This window comes from Conger conger, chromosome 7, assembly GCF_963514075.1.
Source record: "Conger conger chromosome 7, fConCon1.1, whole genome shotgun sequence".
NCBI lineage: Eukaryota > Metazoa > Chordata > Actinopteri > Anguilliformes > Congridae > Conger > Conger conger.
In genome coordinates this window covers 45112399-45132352 of record NC_083766.1, presented here as the reverse complement: position 1 = coordinate 45132352, position 19954 = coordinate 45112399, and the positions used below count along the sequence as shown (strand labels likewise).

The 19954-nt window shown below is 38.6% G+C and overlaps 1 protein-coding gene across 3 annotated transcripts in view; it reads right to left on the bottom strand.

Annotated features, from left to right (window-relative positions):
• Positions 1-18582, bottom strand: part of arhgap42a (Rho GTPase activating protein 42a) — a 130696-nt gene extending 112114 nt beyond the window's left edge. For all 3 annotated transcript variants that reach the window (XR_009709219.1, XM_061250149.1, XM_061250150.1), the window contains exon 1: positions 18229-18582. Coding sequence is in view for 2 of the 3 variants with exons in the window: in XM_061250149.1 (XP_061106133.1) it covers positions 18229-18382 (154 nt within the window). In the remaining variant the exon portion in view is untranslated. The remainder of the gene's footprint in view (positions 1-18228) is intronic.
• Between the last annotated feature and the right edge of the window lie 1372 nt (positions 18583-19954).

Here is a 19954-nt window from a genome sequence, read left to right as displayed (position 1 = left end):
AATGCATACCTGAAAATCAACCATGAAGTACCCCCAGGAAAGACAGATGAAGGTTTTTTTAATGTTATTTAGCTGAATGGACACCAAAGTCCCCAGACTTGAATCTTATTGAAAATCTCTGGCGAGATCTCAAACATGCTGTACATGCAAGGAGGCCAAGTAATATTTCTGAGCTAAAGGTGTTCTGCCAGGAAGAATGAGGGAAAATTCCAAAAGCAAGAATTGAAAGGACTCGTAGCTGGCTACAGGAAGCGTTTACAAGCTGTTACAGTTGCCCAAGGAGGAGTTACAAAGTACTAACTGACAGGGCTCCCAAACTCGTTATGAAGTCATAAGACATGAAATTTGAGGCAAAGCTAGTCTCCCTCACACGGGCCGCCAAATAAATGTAGGGATTTTACTCTCTATGAAACCAGGGCGCCAGTTAATGTTATGTAGCAGTATAACTGCAAAAAGTAATCAGTCTCATAAAATTACTGTTATCAGAAATATCTAACCACAAATTTAGTATTTTAATTAATAACTAAAACAACTAATATTAATGATTAAACATACCGATAATCTGAGGGTTGGAATTTCTTCGAAAGACTGCTTTAACTCGGCTCTCATGTCTATGTGACGCCAAAACAGACGGCGGGTTCAATAAAATATATTTATTAAACAAACGTACAAACACAGAACAGATAAACTAACGGGACGTTAGTAGGGGAAGTTAGTAGGGTGTGTGTCTGTGTGTGTGTGTGTGTGCGCGCGCACAAGCGTGTCCCTTGGACAAAGGAAAGGTAAATTGGGCGTGTCAGTGATAGAGTTAGTGGTGAGAAGAGATTACTTGCGTAGTTTTACTCTAATTACATAGGCGAAAGACGGCGAATCAATTCAGGTATATATATGGCTAACAAAAATACATTCAAACAGTAAGATGGTGTAGGGGAAAATTTTCCCCTACAATGGCAAATATAGAACACAGATTCACAATATCAGTCAAGGCTAAACTAAACACTGGCTATGCCTGAATGTTTGTTCTCCTACTGAGTCCATACGCATTGGATCCAAAAGACATGCTGTCCTTATAGGAGCCGCGACGGTGCTGTGAATGCGTGTCCTGGAGAGGTGCGCAAAGCTGGGGCGTTCCTGTCTTAGCCGCGCGTTGCTGTCTGGTCGCTGGTCCTTTTTCCGGGTGGAAAACTTTGTTGATGTTGTTCCTTGGTGAACTTTGCAGGGGTAAACTGATGTAGCGTTCCGCGTACACCAGTTTCCACCCGCTATAGGCCACGAAGTTACCGCAAGGTAACTAGGTGTGTCCGTAGGCCTGGTAGTGCGCTGTGCAGCATTCAGTCTCTGTCCGAGTCTCGGAGCACATGAGCTGAAGCGAATGGCCTAAAAGGGTGTGTGGATGTCTTGCTCTTATACGGGAAAGTTTATTGTTTATTGGCTGAACCGTCATGCGGGGTGGACATTGCGGAATTGTCCTGTGGGATTGTGGGAGTTGTGGTTCCTACAACACCATGGCCCTTTGGAACATTTTCCTGACTGTAATAAACTTTCCTGCCTTTTACTAAAGAACGGTTGATCTGATTCTTCACTGAGATAAAGGTAATTTTCTCATTCCTCAGTAAATTCTGAATTTACTGACAACTAATGCTTGTTCACAGTTCTATTTAAATTATCACTCTCATTATCTGCATTAATTATCACTAGCAAGCCAGTTTGGCAGGACAGAACAATGTTAGAGTTAACCAACATTGCATCGCAACCACCTGGCACTATCTGCAAGCACCATGGAACTATTTTCATATAAATTATTCTTGTACTCACATTGTTAATAAAAACGCTTTAATTTGGTTTGTGCCTATTAGCCACAACATTAAAACCACCTGCTTAAACCACTTTTTTCATGATTAAAAATGTTTTAAACTCTATAAACACATACTATTTCATTATATATGTGTATCTATATAAGCAGAAAATCATAGGTAAATTGCATTCAAAAGTAGCATTTTAAAATGAAAATGGAAATCTTGAAAGCTCATTGGGAGGGGGGGGCATCGTTTTGTTATTTGAATATCCTGGTCTGTACTGGTCTTCATGATGACGTCTATCTTAAAATATGCTCCAGGACCTGTATCATTTTTCATATCTTTTTTCACCCTTAAAAGTAAAATAAGTCATTTTGGACTTTAAATGGTAAGAGAGGAATTGCAGCCACAACACTGTTTATCCCACCCCTTCTCTGTGAACACGCTGATGTTGAAACACCATTGGCAGACTCTAAATAATTTGTGAGGACTTCATAGGCATTTGGCAACATTGGACTTTGACTGTCAAATCACTCACAGTGCAACCAAGCAAGAGACAACTTATAAACTGAACTTTGGAGGCATTTCATACTTAAGCAATAACTCACGTTAGGCGAAAGTATATTGTAATTTTATCACAGTTAAGGGGCGTTGCTCGGCCCGACGAGCAGCATGCATCTCCGATTGATGCAAATTTGAACATATGGGGGGTTTATACTATGTATAAACACTGCTGTAATTTTTACATGGTGAAACCAAAATGTATAAAAATGCTCTTTATTAGAATCTGACAATTTGCACATTAACCACAAGTGATTTTTGTATTACAAATCTCAGTTACAGAGTACAGAGGCAAATAAATAAATGATGGGTCTTTGTCCCAAACACTATGATTGGCTGACAGGTGGAAACAGACCTATGAGCAGACACACCATAGTGTTCTTATGGCCATGTGGTGAATGTAAGAAACACCCACCAAATTACTCCAAGCCTTTCTGCTCGAGCTTCCTTTACAAACAACCACAGAGCTTAACCCACAGAATTAAAAGAATGGGAAGTCACATAATTTTAATCTATCTTCCACACAACCACATGGATTTAAGCTGCCAATTGAAATTAAACTGTAGTACAGACCATGTAGAGAACTGTGAACAACTGTTCACAGTTGATCCTGTGGGGTTAAACAGTAACTATTTCCCTTTCTTTGCAAAGTCTGGCTCCTGACTAATATTCAGGAAATCTTACCGTAGTTGAAAGCCAACAGACAGCCAACATTCAATAAATGTGAATTATAAAACATTATTAAATGTTATTAATTCATTAATGCAAGTTTTGTTCTCATCTCATGCACAGTATACAGCATACAATACTCTGATCTACCACACCATTTACATAGTATTTATCTAAAAAGATTTCTTCTTGACGAGGGTGCACACTATGCAAACAATTTCTTTTTTTTTTTTTTTATCAAAAAATGTGTTTACAGCAGTAATAAAATTATCTTTACTAAATCTGGTAGCCTCCCTCACACAGATCGTTTAGGTGATGTATGATTGGCTGAAATATACTCTAGCTCTAGTTCTTTTTAACAACTGCCAACCTTTTATAGACAAAAATTGTGGTAAATTTGGGAGTATTTTTTCTGTTGTATTTTTAGCAGCTGTCAGAAGGATAGTACAATTTACCATTTCTACTGTTAATGAAAGAATTTGTCTTCAATGGATATTGAAATAGAACATTTAAGCTTTGAAAAAGCCTCCTTGCATGTTTGAGATCTCTCCACAATTTCTTACATTAGCCTCTAAAATCTCTTGATATTTGGCGGAATCCATTCTTCCTTCCAATAATAATAATACATTTTATTTAAAGCGCCTTTCACGTCACCCAAGGACACTGTACAGTAGTGGCAAGTGGCAGTGATAAAACACCATATAGGGACAGACACTGTACAAAAATGTAGACAATAAAATAAAATAAAGTATATAAAACAACAAACAACAATAGGATGGGACATGGCGAGAGTGAGATGGAGGGGTCAGTTAGGAGTAGGGAGGAAAAGCAAGAGTGAAAAGGTGAGTTTTGAGCTTGGATTTGAAGGTGGACTGTGAGGTGATTTTCCGTAGTGCAAGTGGGAGGGAGTTCCAGAGTTTGGGGCCAGCTACACTAAATGCCCTGTCATCCATAGAACGGAGATGTGCAGTGGGGGTGAGCAGGAGGTGGGTATTGGTGGAGCGTAGGGTGCGGGCTGGTTGGTATGGGGTCAGGAGGTTTGAAAGATCAGAGGGTGCAAGATTATGTTGGGCTTTGAAAACAAGTAGAATGATTTTGAATTGAATACGGTATTGCACAGGGAGCCAGTGTAGTTGATGGAGGATGGGAGTGATGTGTTGCCAGGGCCTAGTGCGGGTGAGAACTCTGGCAGCGGAATTTTGAATGTGTTGGAGTCTGTTTAATCACAATCACACAATATTTCCTGGGCCCCTAGCTGCCACACAACCCTAAAGCATAATAGATCATGGCAAGATGTTCTTTTTTCTCCAAACATACCTTCTTTGGTGGTGGCTAAAATGTTCAATTTCAGTTTCGGCACATTGTTCAGGCTTTTCCATTTTTCTTTTGCATTTTTCAGATGTTTAATTTTGTGTTGAGGTCGTTCTTTCCGGCAACTCTGTCATATAGTTGTTTAAAGTATGTTGTATTGTTGTCCTGTAAATACTAGCTTTTCACCAGGTCAGGGGCCATTCTATTTGAAATATTCCTTGGTCTTCCTTGGACCTTGCCTTGACTTCAACTGTTCCATTTCATTCCATTCCATTTTCTAATAATGTTTCTGACAGTGGAAATAGGTAGTTTGAAACATTGAGAGTTTTTGTAGCCATCTCCTTCCTGGTGGGAATGAACCATCTTCATTCTGAAATGAATGAAATCCTTGGACAGCAATTGGATACTTTAGAAGGCATGGAGTTAAATAAAAATGTTCAGCTCTGGAATTATGATCACCTGACTCATTGAAGCCCTAACAAGTAAATCACCTGGGTCTGGGCCTCAGTAATTATCTTTTTAAAAAGTAACTAGGAATAGTCCGAAAGGGTCCCCAAACATTTGCACAGGTCCCATTTCCTTTTTTTATAATCAAATTATAATTATAAAAATTAAAATAAAAACCAATCTTGCTTTGAAATTTGCAGAAAGGTCTCATGTTTAACTTTCCATTTTGAGTTCAGATTAGCTTTTCATTGCATACAGATTCATTGTAACAGTCATTTAGACCCAAACCCAAATTTTTGCACCCATAGTACAGGGATGGATAGTACACGATAGTATAACCAGTAACAGACCTACACCAAAGCAGACTGCTCCCAAAACAACCACAGAAACTTAAATGGTAATAGACTACGACGGCTCAAATGTACAATCAATTTCAATTCATTTTTCCAATGTCAGGCTTCACCTTAGGTTTAGAGTATGTTTCGTCCATATTCTCAAATATCAAAAATTAATTGATAACAATTGACAAATGAAAAAACTATGCAGTCGTATACACAAAAGATAAATAAATAAATAATACATAAATAAATATTCATCCTGCCAGAAGAAAAATGTGACAGGAACAACCACAACAAAGTTATTTTTGTTTAGAGTTTATAGTATCCTCACATCAAAGGGCCCATGAGGACAGAATATCCTTTGTGTGAGATTTGTGATGCTCAGAAAATATTTTCAGGAGTGGCGTATCTACCATACATATAATCATTATGCATGAATAAGACCGTGAGATATTGAACAGCTGGAATATAAAGGGGTCCTGTTGTTATGGTCTGAACAGCCAAGACATTTTAATATTCAGCTGTGTTGGCAATAATTAGTAGGCTCTCTGTTGATGATACAAAGGACTTTTTTCCTCATGCTACATGGACACAATGTATGAGGCGTGTGAGGTTACTTGGTTCTGTACCAAGGGCTTGTGAAAGACAATACTTTTGTTCATATATTCCTTGACATATGATGCAGTGAGATGCATCTGGAAACTACAAAAGAAAAGCAGAAATATTAACACAATTACATGACTGCACAGTGGATACAATCAAGGAACTGTCAGTTTTAACACTGATTGTGTGCCTGTGTACTTCAAGTAAAAATTAAAATTATAAGAACCTGCTTGTCATGCATGATGAACTTAACTTTGCCTGTAAGCCTCTGATGTTCTGCTGGAGGTTAATCTGCATCCACAGGCAAGGAGCATTAAGATCAAAGACAGACTGGAATGCAGAACCTACACTACCAACTAAAACTAAAACTAGCAATAACTGAAATCTAGGCCCATGTTCAGGTTTTGCTGGGGAAAACTTTTCTGAGAGCAATGCCCTTATTTGGAGATGTTTTACGAATATATCGATCCAGTGGAGAGTTGGAATTTCTTCTTCAAACCACCAAATATAAAACATGGGTTTCCATGGGTACAATCACTCTTTAAAGTGGCCCATTCTAGCAGTTTCTTTTCCTTTTGCTACAAAATTTTCATCAGATTCAATTTCATCAGAATTTTTTTTTAACGTGGGTATCAAAAGGAAAAAGAAACATCTGGATCAGAGGTATCAATCCGCCCATCCCTAGTCTGCATTGCTTGGCTACAATACATCGACTGCTTGATTTGATTATATAAATAGTCTCCCCTAAAGTATTCTGAAAAGCACAATTAGTATAAAATTGTAGTGCTGTTATATACTCAAGACAGCACAACTTTCAAGGGGTATATCACGGAGAAGGACTAACTGAGTAAAACTGATAACTAGGCCTGCATGGAATGGACGCAGATCTCCGACGAAAACACCACGGAATTCTGACGAACATTGAAGGTCATAAATAAGTGAATACAACATTGTCCCATCACGCAAGTTAGTAGTAGCTAGTCCGTATAAAGAGTGAAAGAAAACAAAAATTAATGTTCAAAAGTAGACTTACTATAGAGGAGCCAAGTGGGCTTAATTTATGTACATTTATGTACAGCAAGGATTTTTATTAGAATGGGAGAGTGTACATTGTTTTGTAGTTTGTCAGCACTACTCAAACTACTTCAAGCGGCTTGTGTATCTCAAGTCACTTCCACAACATGCAGGAATGCGAGTGGTTGGTTTAGGCAAGTAACACGTTACTACTAGCTTGCTAACATTTTGAATTAGTTCAGAAAAATTGTATCACAAAATTGGCTGAAGTTAACACGAGACAGATTTGCCTGTCACAACAATTATCTCTCTAATCACTAGGCACTGTAACTTAGGCCACATAAGTACATTACATTACATTACATTACATTACAGTAATGGCATTTGGCAGTCGCTCTTATCCAGAGCGACGTACAACAAAGTGCATACCCATAACCAGGGATAAGTGCGCTGAAAGAAGTACAATTTCAACTGCTACCTGTACAACAAAGGTAAGGACCAGGGCCTATTTTAATTTTTTGTTTTTTGTTTTTTACAAACAAATAAACAAATAAACAACAAAGCAAAAGTGACCAAACTTAACTAGCCAAACACTGCTTACTAATAAGTAGCAAGCTATTTATCGGTGCTCCACTGAAAGTACGCAAAACAGTTGATAATATTTCCGGTGCTTAACATATGCTCTTTTCCAATTTCCATGGTGCAAGGCTGAGACCGGAGCACATAGAGAGCGAGCAAGTCTGTGACACTGAACATCAAAGTAAAGCAACCAAGCTGGAAAGGTTCTCTGCACCTAAAATGCTTTTTCTGTGTTTTGGCTATATTATATTTTATGGCTTCATAAAATAATTTCTTATTTTGGTTAATAATTTTTCGCTATGTACCGTGAGGGAGAAGGGTAAAGATGATCATTTCCTGATAAATATGTCTGGTGTCGCCGTCTCTCTCGCTCTATAACATAACCTAATAAATTTCCGGTGACAGTCGCCACATCTCACAATCCTGGGGTGTCACACTGCGTATGAAGATATTTTTTGGTTAGGTGCGTGTGTTAGCTTTTAAGCTTCTGTCCCTGACATTTTCTTTGTTTTCCAGTACAATCTAGGATATCTGGCCTCTGCCCTCTCCAGTCCCTATCTATTTCTCTCTCATTATTAATTTTGCCCAAAAAATTTTAATAAACAAAGAATACATGTATTTCATACATTTAAAGCATAATAAACTGCTTTGAGTATCCATCCATCCATCCATTATCATAACCCGCTTATCCTGAACAGGGTCGCAGGGGGGCTGGAGCTTATCCCAGCATACATTGGGCGAAAGGCAGGAATACACCCTGGACAGGTCGCCAGTCCATCGCAGGGCACACACACCATTCACGCACACACTCCTACCTATGGGCAATTTAGACTCTCCAATCAGCCTAACCTGCATGTCTTTGGACTGTGGGAGGAAACCGGAGTACCCGGAGGAAACCCACGCAGACACGGAGAGAACATGCAAACTCCGCACAGAGAGGCCCTGGCCGACGGGGATTCGAACCCAGAACCTCCTTGCTGTGAGGCGGCAGTGCTACCCACTGCACCATCCGTGCCGCCCGCTTTGAATATTAAGCTGTCATTTATATGTAAATGGTGGGCATTTATATAGCGCCTTTATCCAAAGCGCTGTACAATTGGTGCTTCTCATTCACCCATTCATAAACACACTGACACAACAACAGTGATTGGCTGCCACGCAAGGCACCGACCAGCTCGTCAGGAGCATTTGGGGGTTAGGTGTCTTGTTCAGGGACACTTCGACACAGCCCGAGCGGGGCACAACCCTCCGACTGCCAGATGACTGCTCTTACTGCCTGAGCCATGTCGCCCTATATGTGCTGCTGCATCACGTGAATTAGTTGTAACAATAAACGTAGCATTGAACTATAGTAACAGTTGGCCTATATTACTACATACACTCACTGAGCACTTTATTGGGTATTTATTAGACTTATTTTTTAGACTTCTACTGCTGTGGCCTATCCACTTAGATAGTGGATCACATGTTCAGAGATGCATACCACTGTTGTAATGTGTGGTTATTTGCGTTACTGTCTCCTTCCTGTCAGCTTTAACCAGTCTGGCCATTCTCCTCTGATGTCTCTCACTAACAAGGCGTTTCTGTCTGCAGAACTGTTTTTTTTTTTGTCACCATTCTTTGCAAACTCTAGACTAGTGTGTGTGAAAATCCCAGGAGAATTTATGAGATACTCAAGCCACCCTGTTTGCCACTAACAATCATTCTGTGGTTAAAAGTTTAAAAAAAAGTGTTTGCCCCTCCCTGATTTCTTTTTTTTTTATTTTTAATTTTATTTTTTGCATGTTTATCACACTTAAATGTTTCAGATCATCAAACAAATTTAAATATTAGTCAAAGACAACACAAGTAAACACAAAATGCAGTTTTTAAATGAAGGTTTTTATTATTAAGGGAGAAAAAAAATCCAAACCTACATGGCCCTGTGTGAAAAAGTGATTGCCCCCCTGTTAAAACATAACTGTGGTTTATCAAACCTGAGTTCAATTTCTCTAGTCACACCCAGGCCTGATTACTGCCATATCTGTTCTCAATCTAGAAATCACTTAAATAGGACCTGCCTGACAAAGTGAAATAGACCAAATGATCCTCAAAAGCTAGACATCATGCCGAGATCTAAAGAAATTCAGCAACAAATGAGAAAGAAAGTAATTGAGATCTATCAGTCTGGAAAAGGTTATAAAGCCATTTCTAAAGCTTTGGGACTCCAGCGAACCACAGTGAGAGCCATTATCCACAAATGGCAAAAACATGGAACAGTGGTGAACCTTCCCAGGAGTGGCCAGCCGACCAAAATTACCCCAAGAGCGCAGCAACGACTCATCCAAGAGGTCACAAAAGACCCGACAACAACATCCAAAGAACTGCAGGCCTCACTTGCCTCAGTTAAGGTCAGTGTTCATGGAATCAGGAATAAGAAAGAGATAAGAAGAAAGAAAGAGAAAGAGACTGGGCAAAAATGGCCTGCATGGCAGAGTTCCAAGACGAAAACCACTGCTGAGCAAAAAGAACATTAAGGCTCGTCTCAATTTTGCCAGAAAACATCTTGATGATCCCCAAGACTTTTGGGAAAATACTCTGTGGTCTGACGAGACAAAAGTTGAACTTTTTGGAAGGTGTGTGTCCCATTATATCTGGCATAAAAGTAACACCGCATTTCAGAAAAAGAATATCATACCAACAGTAAAATATGGTGGTGGTAGTATGATGGTCTGGGACTGTTTTGCTGCTTCAGGACCTGGAAGACTTGCTGTGATAAATGGAACCATGAATTCTGCTGTCTACCAAAAAATCCTGAAGGAGAATGCCCGGCCATCTGTTTGTGACCTCAAGCTGAAACGAACTTGGGTTCTGCAGCAGGACAATGATCCAAAACACACCAGCAAGTCCACCTCTGAATGGCTGAAGAAAAACAAAATGAAGACTTTGGAGTGGCCTAGTCAAAGTCCTGACCTGAATCCTATTGAGATGCTGTGGCATGACCTTAAAAAGGCGGTTCATGCTCGAAAACCCTCCAATGTGGCTGAATTACAACAATTCTACTAAGATGAATGGGCCAAAATTCCTCCACAGCGCTGTAAGAGACTCATTGCAAGTTATCGCTTGATTGCAGTTGTTGCTGCTAAGGGTGGCCCAACCAGTTATTAGGTTTAGGGGGCAATCACTTTTTCACACAGGGCCATGTAGGTTTGAATTTTTTTTTCTCCCTTAATAATAAAAACCTTCATTTAAAAACTGCATTTTGTGTTTACTTGTGTTGTCTTTGACTAATATTTAAATTTGTTTGATGATCTGAAACATTTAAGTGTGACAAACATGCAAAAAAATAAGAAATCAGGAAGGGGGCAAACAAGTAGATCAAGATTTTTCCCATTCTGATTATTGATGTGAACATTACCTGAAGCTGCTGACCAGTATCTACATGATTTTATTGTACTGCTGCCACACAATTTGCTGAATAAATAATCACATGAATAAATTGGTGTAATGAAGTAAAAATGTTCCAAATGAAGTGCTCAGTGGGTGTATATGCTACATTAAGAATAACAATAAGACATGTCAAAAGAATTCAGAAAAGAAGAGCAATAAAAAACATCATTCAAAAGGAAAAAACATAAGTAAATAGAACCTTACAGTGTGTGTTTGGGGTAGATTAAGGCAGTGGTTCCCAACCATGGTCCTGTTTATGCTAGTTTCAATCCCTGAATTTTAAAAGGCTGTTAGTGTTACTTTATGTGCTTTTCATGTCTAGAGGAATTATTTACCCACTGAAGACATATGTCAGAAATAGCTATGCTTGGCATGAAGAATACAAATCCTATGCTATTCTTATTGTGCAGTATTGCAAACAATTACATAAGAAGGGCAACACAATGAACTGATCAAATTAGGAGAATTAATAGGCTCCTAATTAAGTTGTTCAACACTTGTTTCAGTCTGATCATATTTTTCCTCAAACCTATTAAAACAATGCAGATTTGGCTCACCCAAATTATTGTTACTGGCAGTGTGTCTACACTTTCATCAGTTAGTAGCCCATTGATTCACCCTTGTCTTTAATTTTGTTACCTTAGTTGTTTGCAATATAGCATAATGAGCACAACATGTTCATCAAATTGTTATCCTTCATGGAGTGCTCAGATATTTCTTATGTCATGTGGCTTCAAATTAAGAAAAATATTTTAAAAAGAAGCATTAAGAAAATAAATAAAGAATAAAAATTCTGTGCTCGGAATGAAAACCGTCATACTAAGGATTTAGATTAAAACACGCCCGCTGGTACACAATGATGCCAAATCTTGTAAGTATTTGAATGTTATAATGTTTTTGGAATATATACTTCAAGACATGATTGTATAGTCATGAAGAATTGACTAAATTGAGGAAAAAGTTCATTTTGATTTCAAAATGATAGGATGCTCAGCTAAAATGATCTCATATGCTTTAAAATGACAACAAAAACGCGAAACAAAAAAAGAAGAAAGAGGAAAATGAGCAACTACTGTTAAAATAGATTGAAGAATAGTCAGAATGGCAAAGATTCAGCCATTCATCAGCTCCAGTAAGATCAAAGATGATCTACAATGACCTGTAAGTGCTGTTACAGTCAGAAGACGTTTGATCGAAGCTAAGCTATCAGCAAGAAGCCCCCATAAAGCACCATTGTTGAAAAAAGGGCATGTGCATAATCAGTTAATATTTGCCAAGGAACACAGCGATTGGCCCAATGAGAAATGGTGTAACATTATGTGGACCGATGAAAGTAAAATTGTTCTTGGTCTAACAGTTGTCAACAGTACGTCAGACGACCCCCAGGTACTGAATTCAAGCCATAGTACACCGTGAAGACAGTGAAGCATGGTGGCGCAAAAATCATGGTATGGGGATGTTTTTCATACTACGGTGTTGGGTTCGTATACCAGGGATCATGGATCAGTTTGAATACATCAAAATACTTGAAGAGATTATATTGCCTCCCGGTGGATGTCAGAACGCAGAGTCTCTGACCCATCTCTTCAGGCTACACCTTTCCCTCCCCAACTCACAATCATTGTGATTAGCCTTAGACCGTAATGGCACTTATGTATAGATATCGGTACTTGTATATTGTTGTTTTTATTGGCTGTTGTTGTATTCTAGCTGCCAACTGTGGTATGCTAGATTGAAAGTTGATTGTACTCCTCAAGGGTTCTGAATTTCTGTATGTTTACACTAGGACTCGGAACTGTACTGTCCTCTCAGGTCCAATTTGCACTTGTTCTTGTGTTTGATTTGCACTTTGTTGTACGTCGCTCTGGATAAGAGCGTCTGCTAAATGCCACGTAATGTAATGTAATGTAATATACAGTCCCCTCCAAAGGCATTGGAACAAAAAGCAAAAAGCACACAAAGGAGGGGACGAATACCCCCAAACATGGCTCTAGGCAACAAACAAACCAAAAACCAGCTGTGTTGGGGGACACATCCAGTTGAAGCCTGATCCCTTCCTGAATGATTCCACCAGTTGGAATATGTAAGGAAATAATCCACTGGATGATGTTAACCCCTGGGGGTCCAACCCAGTAGAGGCTTGGTAGCTTCCCGAAGGGTCCCAATGTCTGGGGAATACTCGGTTGGAACAGGTAGGGCACAGGCGGCCTCTTTCCGCTGAAAGAGGACCCCCACTCAGGGCTGTCTAGGGGGTAATGCACGGTACATATCTTCCCGGGCCCTGCTAAGCAAACCGGGACCGGGATACCTTGCGGTCTTAACGAACGGTCTGCTTGGGCACAGGATGTAGGAGTCCTGGGGGGTCTGGGAGGCAACAATCCATTTGTGGCTGGCTCAGGCCTCTTGAGGCTTAAGCTCTTGGACCCTTGGCCTTGGCTCTTTCCCTGGATAGATGGCCGATGAACTGGAGGTTTGGGGTTCCAGGGAGGCAGTGATTCATTCCCTTTGGGGATCTGGCAGCCATCTGTTCGTGGCTGGGCCTGGTTTGGTTGGAAGGCACTGATCCATTCAGGACTGGTCCTAACCTCATGGGAAAAAGCTCTGATCCTCTGGCACTGGTCTCTATCTTAAGGGTTAATCTGGTTGGTTATGTACTGCTCATAACTGACCTAGGGGAGACTCAGAACAGGCCCCAAGATGAGATTCATTTCTCAGACTCTACCCAGGCAGTTGGGCAACAAATTAGCTGTTAACAAAAATTTTGTAAGTAAGGTATAGTATCCAGTCCAATTCCTGGATCCACTTGGACACCACACTACTGCACTGCACATGTTAATTCAATCACATGACCCTGGAAAACCGACCACTGGGTCAAAGAGGAAGATGATCTGAAGATAGATCCATTCTCCTAGGATGCCAGTACACATGTTAATTCCACCAGCCAACCTAAATGGGCTCATTCAAATTTCAATTGTTTTCCATGGTTACAGGCCACCTGTTCAAGGACAGGAATACAGATAATCGTCTACCTAGATTCCCAAGACTTAATTGAATGTAATGGCCTATTAACCTAGCATAATGGCCTTATTGCGATTTTGAAATGAATAAAAACAAACATTATAAAACATTTCACTCCTTATTGATGGCTTCTCATTTACATGAATCTTGCCAAACATCTGCAACACAGTTTATGCAGTGTTTTGAGGGATTGGTATAAGGGTCAGTGACAAATAAGGTTTGCCAAGATAATTCCTGCAAATTACATCTACAAATTTGTATTCCTTTTTGCAAAATTTTGGGTTGTTTACTATGTTTAAACATCCCTGAAAATGTCAAATGGTGTAACCTTAAATTGAAAATAAATACATATTTCTAAGCACCTTGTGTAGAGGTAAGTGTACTTATAATAATCAATATCTTGTATTAAAACGCAGTCTCATGAAAAGAACAATAATATTTTTTCTACAGATAACACACAATGTATCACACAAGGAAGTTATATTCGTTTTAATCAGAATCATCAAATTCCGGTAGTTGAAAAATACGCATCAGAGAATAAGTTTTGTAATCAGCATCAGCATGGTTGACATTTCAATTTAAAATCAAATTTGACAGGCATTAGCATGGACACCCATCTAAGCATATAACCTTGGTGACAGGTTTTCAAACATAATTTTTACGTAAATGGTCTCAATTAATTAATTTAAAAAATGTTCATCTTGGTCCTCAATAGGGCTGAAACTAACGATTATTTTGTTATCGATAAATTATTTAGTCGAATAGTCGATTAATCTAAACGATTAATTTGCTGGGGGTGGTGACTATGGATTATATTTGCAGTTGAACATTTCAAAATGTATTGCAATGTTTTTGAATTGCGATACTACTATCCTTAGATCACTTGGGTAGTTGCCTCTCAGACACTACCAGCTGAAGACCTAGCGTAGACCATCTATGAGTAAAGAGCTCAAACCATCCACAAGGATTTGTTTTTTTACTAGGAGAAAGAAAGTGTGAGAAAAAAGTAACAGAATTAGTTGGAAGTTGTACAATTTTACACTCATAAAATTAGATTTTATATTAAGATTTGTACTTATTGACAAGAATAGGCCATATTCATAATATTGATAATAATATTAATCACGAGCCATTAAGTTTATTTATGCCCATAAATGCTGCGTAGTGTGGATGCCTACTATAGTATATTAGTAGGGCAAGTCACCTACATGCCATGTCTTACTGCTTTTAATGTATTGACTCATTATAGCTACCTTATTATCTTTAAATAATATAACACCCACCAGTTACTATGACATGGTATATAGAATTTATCTATGCCTATAGCTACATGCTGAAAAAATTAACGAGATTATCCGATGGAGGGGCTGTACTATGATACAACAGATTACTTGTGGATGGTTGTATTTGTGTTTGTCTATGCACTACGAAGTGTGCACATGGCTACTTGTTTATTAGGCTACATGTTTATTAGGGTAATGGTAAACATTGAAATTCTAATTTGTTGAATAAGTTGAGAAGTTATTTATATTTTGAATGTGACTCATTCATAGCTCATTAGTTAGATTACATGTTGCGCATGTCATGACTTTGAACGTCTGCCATTTCCACAGCACAGAAGTAAAATCAGAGAAGTTATAAATCTAACCTTACAACTGGTTCATTTAGACAAGATTTTTTGAAGACTGCTTTTGAAACGGGTTATCCATATTTACATAGAGAATTATAACAGCTGCTGATCTTGCCTTTTGTTTGCCTTACAAAACGCTTGATCACTGATGCCATTAAAGGAATCAAAGTTTTGCGTAGTTACACAATATCCTAATATTGCTACCGGAATGCATAACGTTAAGTGGCTGGAGCCGTCATCACTCGGCAGTGGAAATAGGGCTTTGTAACATTATTGTAACTGTGGTGTTAACAGTCCAGCCAAATTCCAAACATTGTTATGGCTGTACATGCTTACATTAATATGAGAGCTCTAGCTAGATTTCAGACATGCGTGGGGTTTTAGGTTAATTTCACTAAAATCACGCAATCAACACATTATAATTTCATACAGCTCATCAATGACATGTCTGAGAATAGCAATGTTGACAACATTACCGAGATACATATAAATAACAATAGCAAGCTACATAACTTCGCATCACAGCTCCTGGATGTTTTCTTTTAAGGTGTTCATGCATGGCCGTCATGCTGCTATGATCTGCCGTTTCAGCTTTGCACAGTATGCAAACCACCATACTATCGGATTTTTGCTTAAAGAATTTCCATGGGTTTTTTGGATGAACTCGCTCTCACTGACAAGAAATTATATTTGACCATGCGTCACTGAGGGTTTGAGGCCCAATGAGTGGCTATTTGACAAAGTAAGCTCTTCATCAAAACAAGATCATGCATTTTTTTTTTTTAAGACTACAAAATGGCCTAACAGCATAACTAGCCTAGGCAGTGGATCAGGTACAGGACTGTGGACCGGAAGGTTGACGGTTCAAGCCCTGTTGCGCCATTGAGCAAGGCTCTTAAACTCACATTGCTCCATAGGGTATTTTTCCCTGCTTAGTCTAATCAACAGTAAGTTGCTTTGGATAAGCGTCAGCTAAATACAAATATATTATACCAATGTCTGGTCTGTGACTAAAATATTAGCACAAACCTTCCATCCAAAAGTCTCTAGACACCATGGTCCCCTAAATGTATGCACGATTAACATCTTCATGCATTATTATCTTTTTTTTTAAGGTGATAGAATGCTACACTCGAGCCATTCTAAATTCTATAGAAACCACTGGGCGACTCTTCCAACTAAATCACTACACCACAGATAATTCTACAGGGGACAAGGGAGCAGATGCATGCCAAGGATTAAGACATGTGGGTACAACTGTAGTGGAATATAAATTTACTCAATCTGTAAGGACCTGGGAATTGAAATTAATTAATGGCCCTATTTGTACTGTATGCATTGTGTATTAATAAAATGTATCCAAAAGAGTTCATTGCCTTTCATGGTATCCATTACCAAAATGGAATAAAAGGCCTATTAATGTTAAACCACATGTTACAAAATGCATGCAAGCGTGCAAAAGTACAACCCACAAGTGAGGACAACAATCCTTCACAGTCAAGTACCACAACTGGTATTACACTGATACATTATTACATGACATATGTTATTCACTAATTACTCAAATGATGCTCCTCTTATTGTAGGTGGAGGGCCTTTGGAGAGGAGAACCAAATGTAGTTGTTGCAGTCATTAAATCCAACTGACGAGAAATTACAATGAGATGATGACAAATATTCAATCATTTTCATGTGTATGTGAATAATTTATAATTAGCCAATTTAAATCATCAATATCAAGGATGTTTGAAATAAGCACTTAAACTGTGACTTTAGGAGTACAGTACACGTTGTGAAGAGGTGAATTCTAAATGTGTACATGGTGTTAAATGTTTTATTATAGTAAGCTGTAGTTTAAAATGTATCGCCCATAGTGTTTAGTAATATGTTTTTGTGTTGATTAAACAAATTCTCAATTCAGAAATCAGTTGTACAAATTTTGTATAGTTTGTCTAGTTTCCTTTTTCTTTTTTTACTAAATATACAGTTCAAGTAAATGTTTTGTGTTCATGAATCATTTATACCTTGATTTAAAAATCATCAATATTAAAACGTAATTTTCGACAGAGTAAGTGTTTTTTCCTGGGAAGAACCATTTTCAACATGCTAATCCTGCAATACTTAAAATACTACAGAAGGCTCTTTGAGCAATTGCTCTTGTAATTTATAATTTGTTAAGATAAACTATGCTACTGTGGTTACAGTAGAAATTATGCTAAATGTCCAAACTTACCAGCTGTAGTATTGGTCTTTATAGTACTTGTACTGTTGAATTCATTTAAGAGAGATTTTTCCACAAGCTTTGAGCATTTTCAATACTAAATGTCTTGCCGCTATAATTTCTAGACGGTCCCTTAACGCTTACGGTTTGCCATAGAGGTCAATGTAAGTTCAAATTTGCAAAACGTAAATTATTCTGTCGAAAAACGGTTTGTAATTGACTGCCTATGTTGCCAGGGTTCAGAAATTTGTTTTATCTCATTTTCGCGTTTCGTTCGTGAGCTATTGAATCCGGAATTGCGAATATCCCAATATAAAACCAACTAAAAGGCAATGTAATTCCGAGCTTTCTCTTGTCGGCTAAGGCCAATCGGTCATACTAGCCCTAAAAAGAGAAAAAATAATATATGTTCACAAGCATCAAATTGTCGATTGCAACTCTCTCCGTCTCGAAATAAGCGAGCTATAATTAATTCATCCTCAAAATGCAAGGGAAGTGCACAATTTAGCTAGGTAACTTGTTTGTTAGCAGTCTACGTCAAACCCCCAAAGACTACAGCTTGCTAATGTTTACGGCTTTGGCAATATAATCGCATGTGAAACTAGCCACTTACTTTTCAACGCAGTGATGAGCATATTCCCATCTTTGATGAGTTCTTTGATGAATTTGTTCGTCCGATCCAACTCAATTTCATGACATTTCAGACGTTCCCTGAAATCAGGGCTATCCAAAAAAGAATCGCTGAACTCCAGTGTAGGCAGCCCCATCGTACCTAAAAGTAAACTAAACGAAAACCAGTGCTCTCCCAAAACGGTTCGATTTTTGCAGTCTAGTTTACATTAAACTTCTTTTCAGCAACCAATTTATTATTTTTAAAAACCCTCCGTCGATATTGGTGTCGCCTTACAGCTAAAGCCAATGAAACTTTTCGTTTTTACGCTCTTCCCTTGTACTTCCGGCAGTTCAGTTGCTCTCATTCTCACTCAAATTGGTCAAACTGGCCGAGGAGGCTACCGACTATGGTGTGACTCCTGCTGGTTATTTAAAAAATGACGCCACCTGCAGCAATGTTTTATTTCTTTTTATTAGGGCCCAAGCACCGTAGGGTGTGAAGGTCCCTATTGTAATTGTAAGGATTATTATTAGGGCCCAAGCACCCTGGGTTGCGAGGGACCCTACTGTAATTGTAAGGATTATAATTATTATTCTTTTTGTCCAGGTAAATGTGCATCTTTGAGGTGTTTCCCATGCGTGAACTCACAAAATTGATCAGAAGTGATGGTCATCAGGAAGTATCAAAAGCTTGGACGTGGACGTGGCCTTGAGACTCCACCGCGCCCACGATTGTTGTTTTATTATATTTAGGGCCCAAGCACCGTAGGGTGTGAAGGACCCTATTGTTATTGTAAAGATTATTATTATTATTCTTTTTTCTATATGCAAATGTGCATTTTAAAATCGATCCTATATTGGGACATTTGTTATGATGGCTGGGGCAACGGGCATTTTCGGTACCGTTGACCATAATCGAATGCTAGCATTTATATCATTACACTGACCAAGTCCTGTTAAAAAGCATATAAGCATTTTTGGTTCCTTTGTGGAAACAGTGAAGTTGTCTACACAATCTATTCTACTCACAGACTAACTGCGTCGCTGTAACTTCCCCCCATTTCTGATACGGGGATTCCATTTATTGGCAGAAAGTGGTACTTTCATTTTTTTCTTCCTTCAAGTGATTTTTCAACGATAGGTTTTTGTTTTTTTCTAGCGAGCCAGTAGGCATAACGATGTATGATTTACAGCTGCAGCCTACGTGACAAAATGTATTGACAACACCCAGCCCGACGTTTCTTTGCATCTATTTTCATTATATGAATTGAATAAATAAAGACATTTAAAGACTTAAAGACAGGCTTTAACTGGCAGGAGAGTATCATATTTTTAAAAGATTAACACAAAACTTTATTATTAAAGAAACTTTAGCGTCTGAGGTGGTTCTGTTCGAACGCTGTGTTAACATGAGACCGTTTTGTTCAACAAAGGTATCGCATGCAGGTCGTTGCGAGATGACACGCACGGGCTAACAGCAGCCAGCCAGTCCACTGTCTGTGTGAGTCAAAAAACAGGTCAGCTAAGTTGGTTTACAGGAATAGAAAACTTTCAGTTAAATCGCCAGCTATGTTAGTTTATTAGGCTTGTCATTAAACACGAATTAAGAGAACATACAATTTTGCTAGGAATGGTAAATTAATGTGAAAATACTGTATTGACGGCAGAGAGTTGGCATCTCTTTTAGATTTGGCTGAACAAATGCGTTTCAGGCAGCATAATTACCA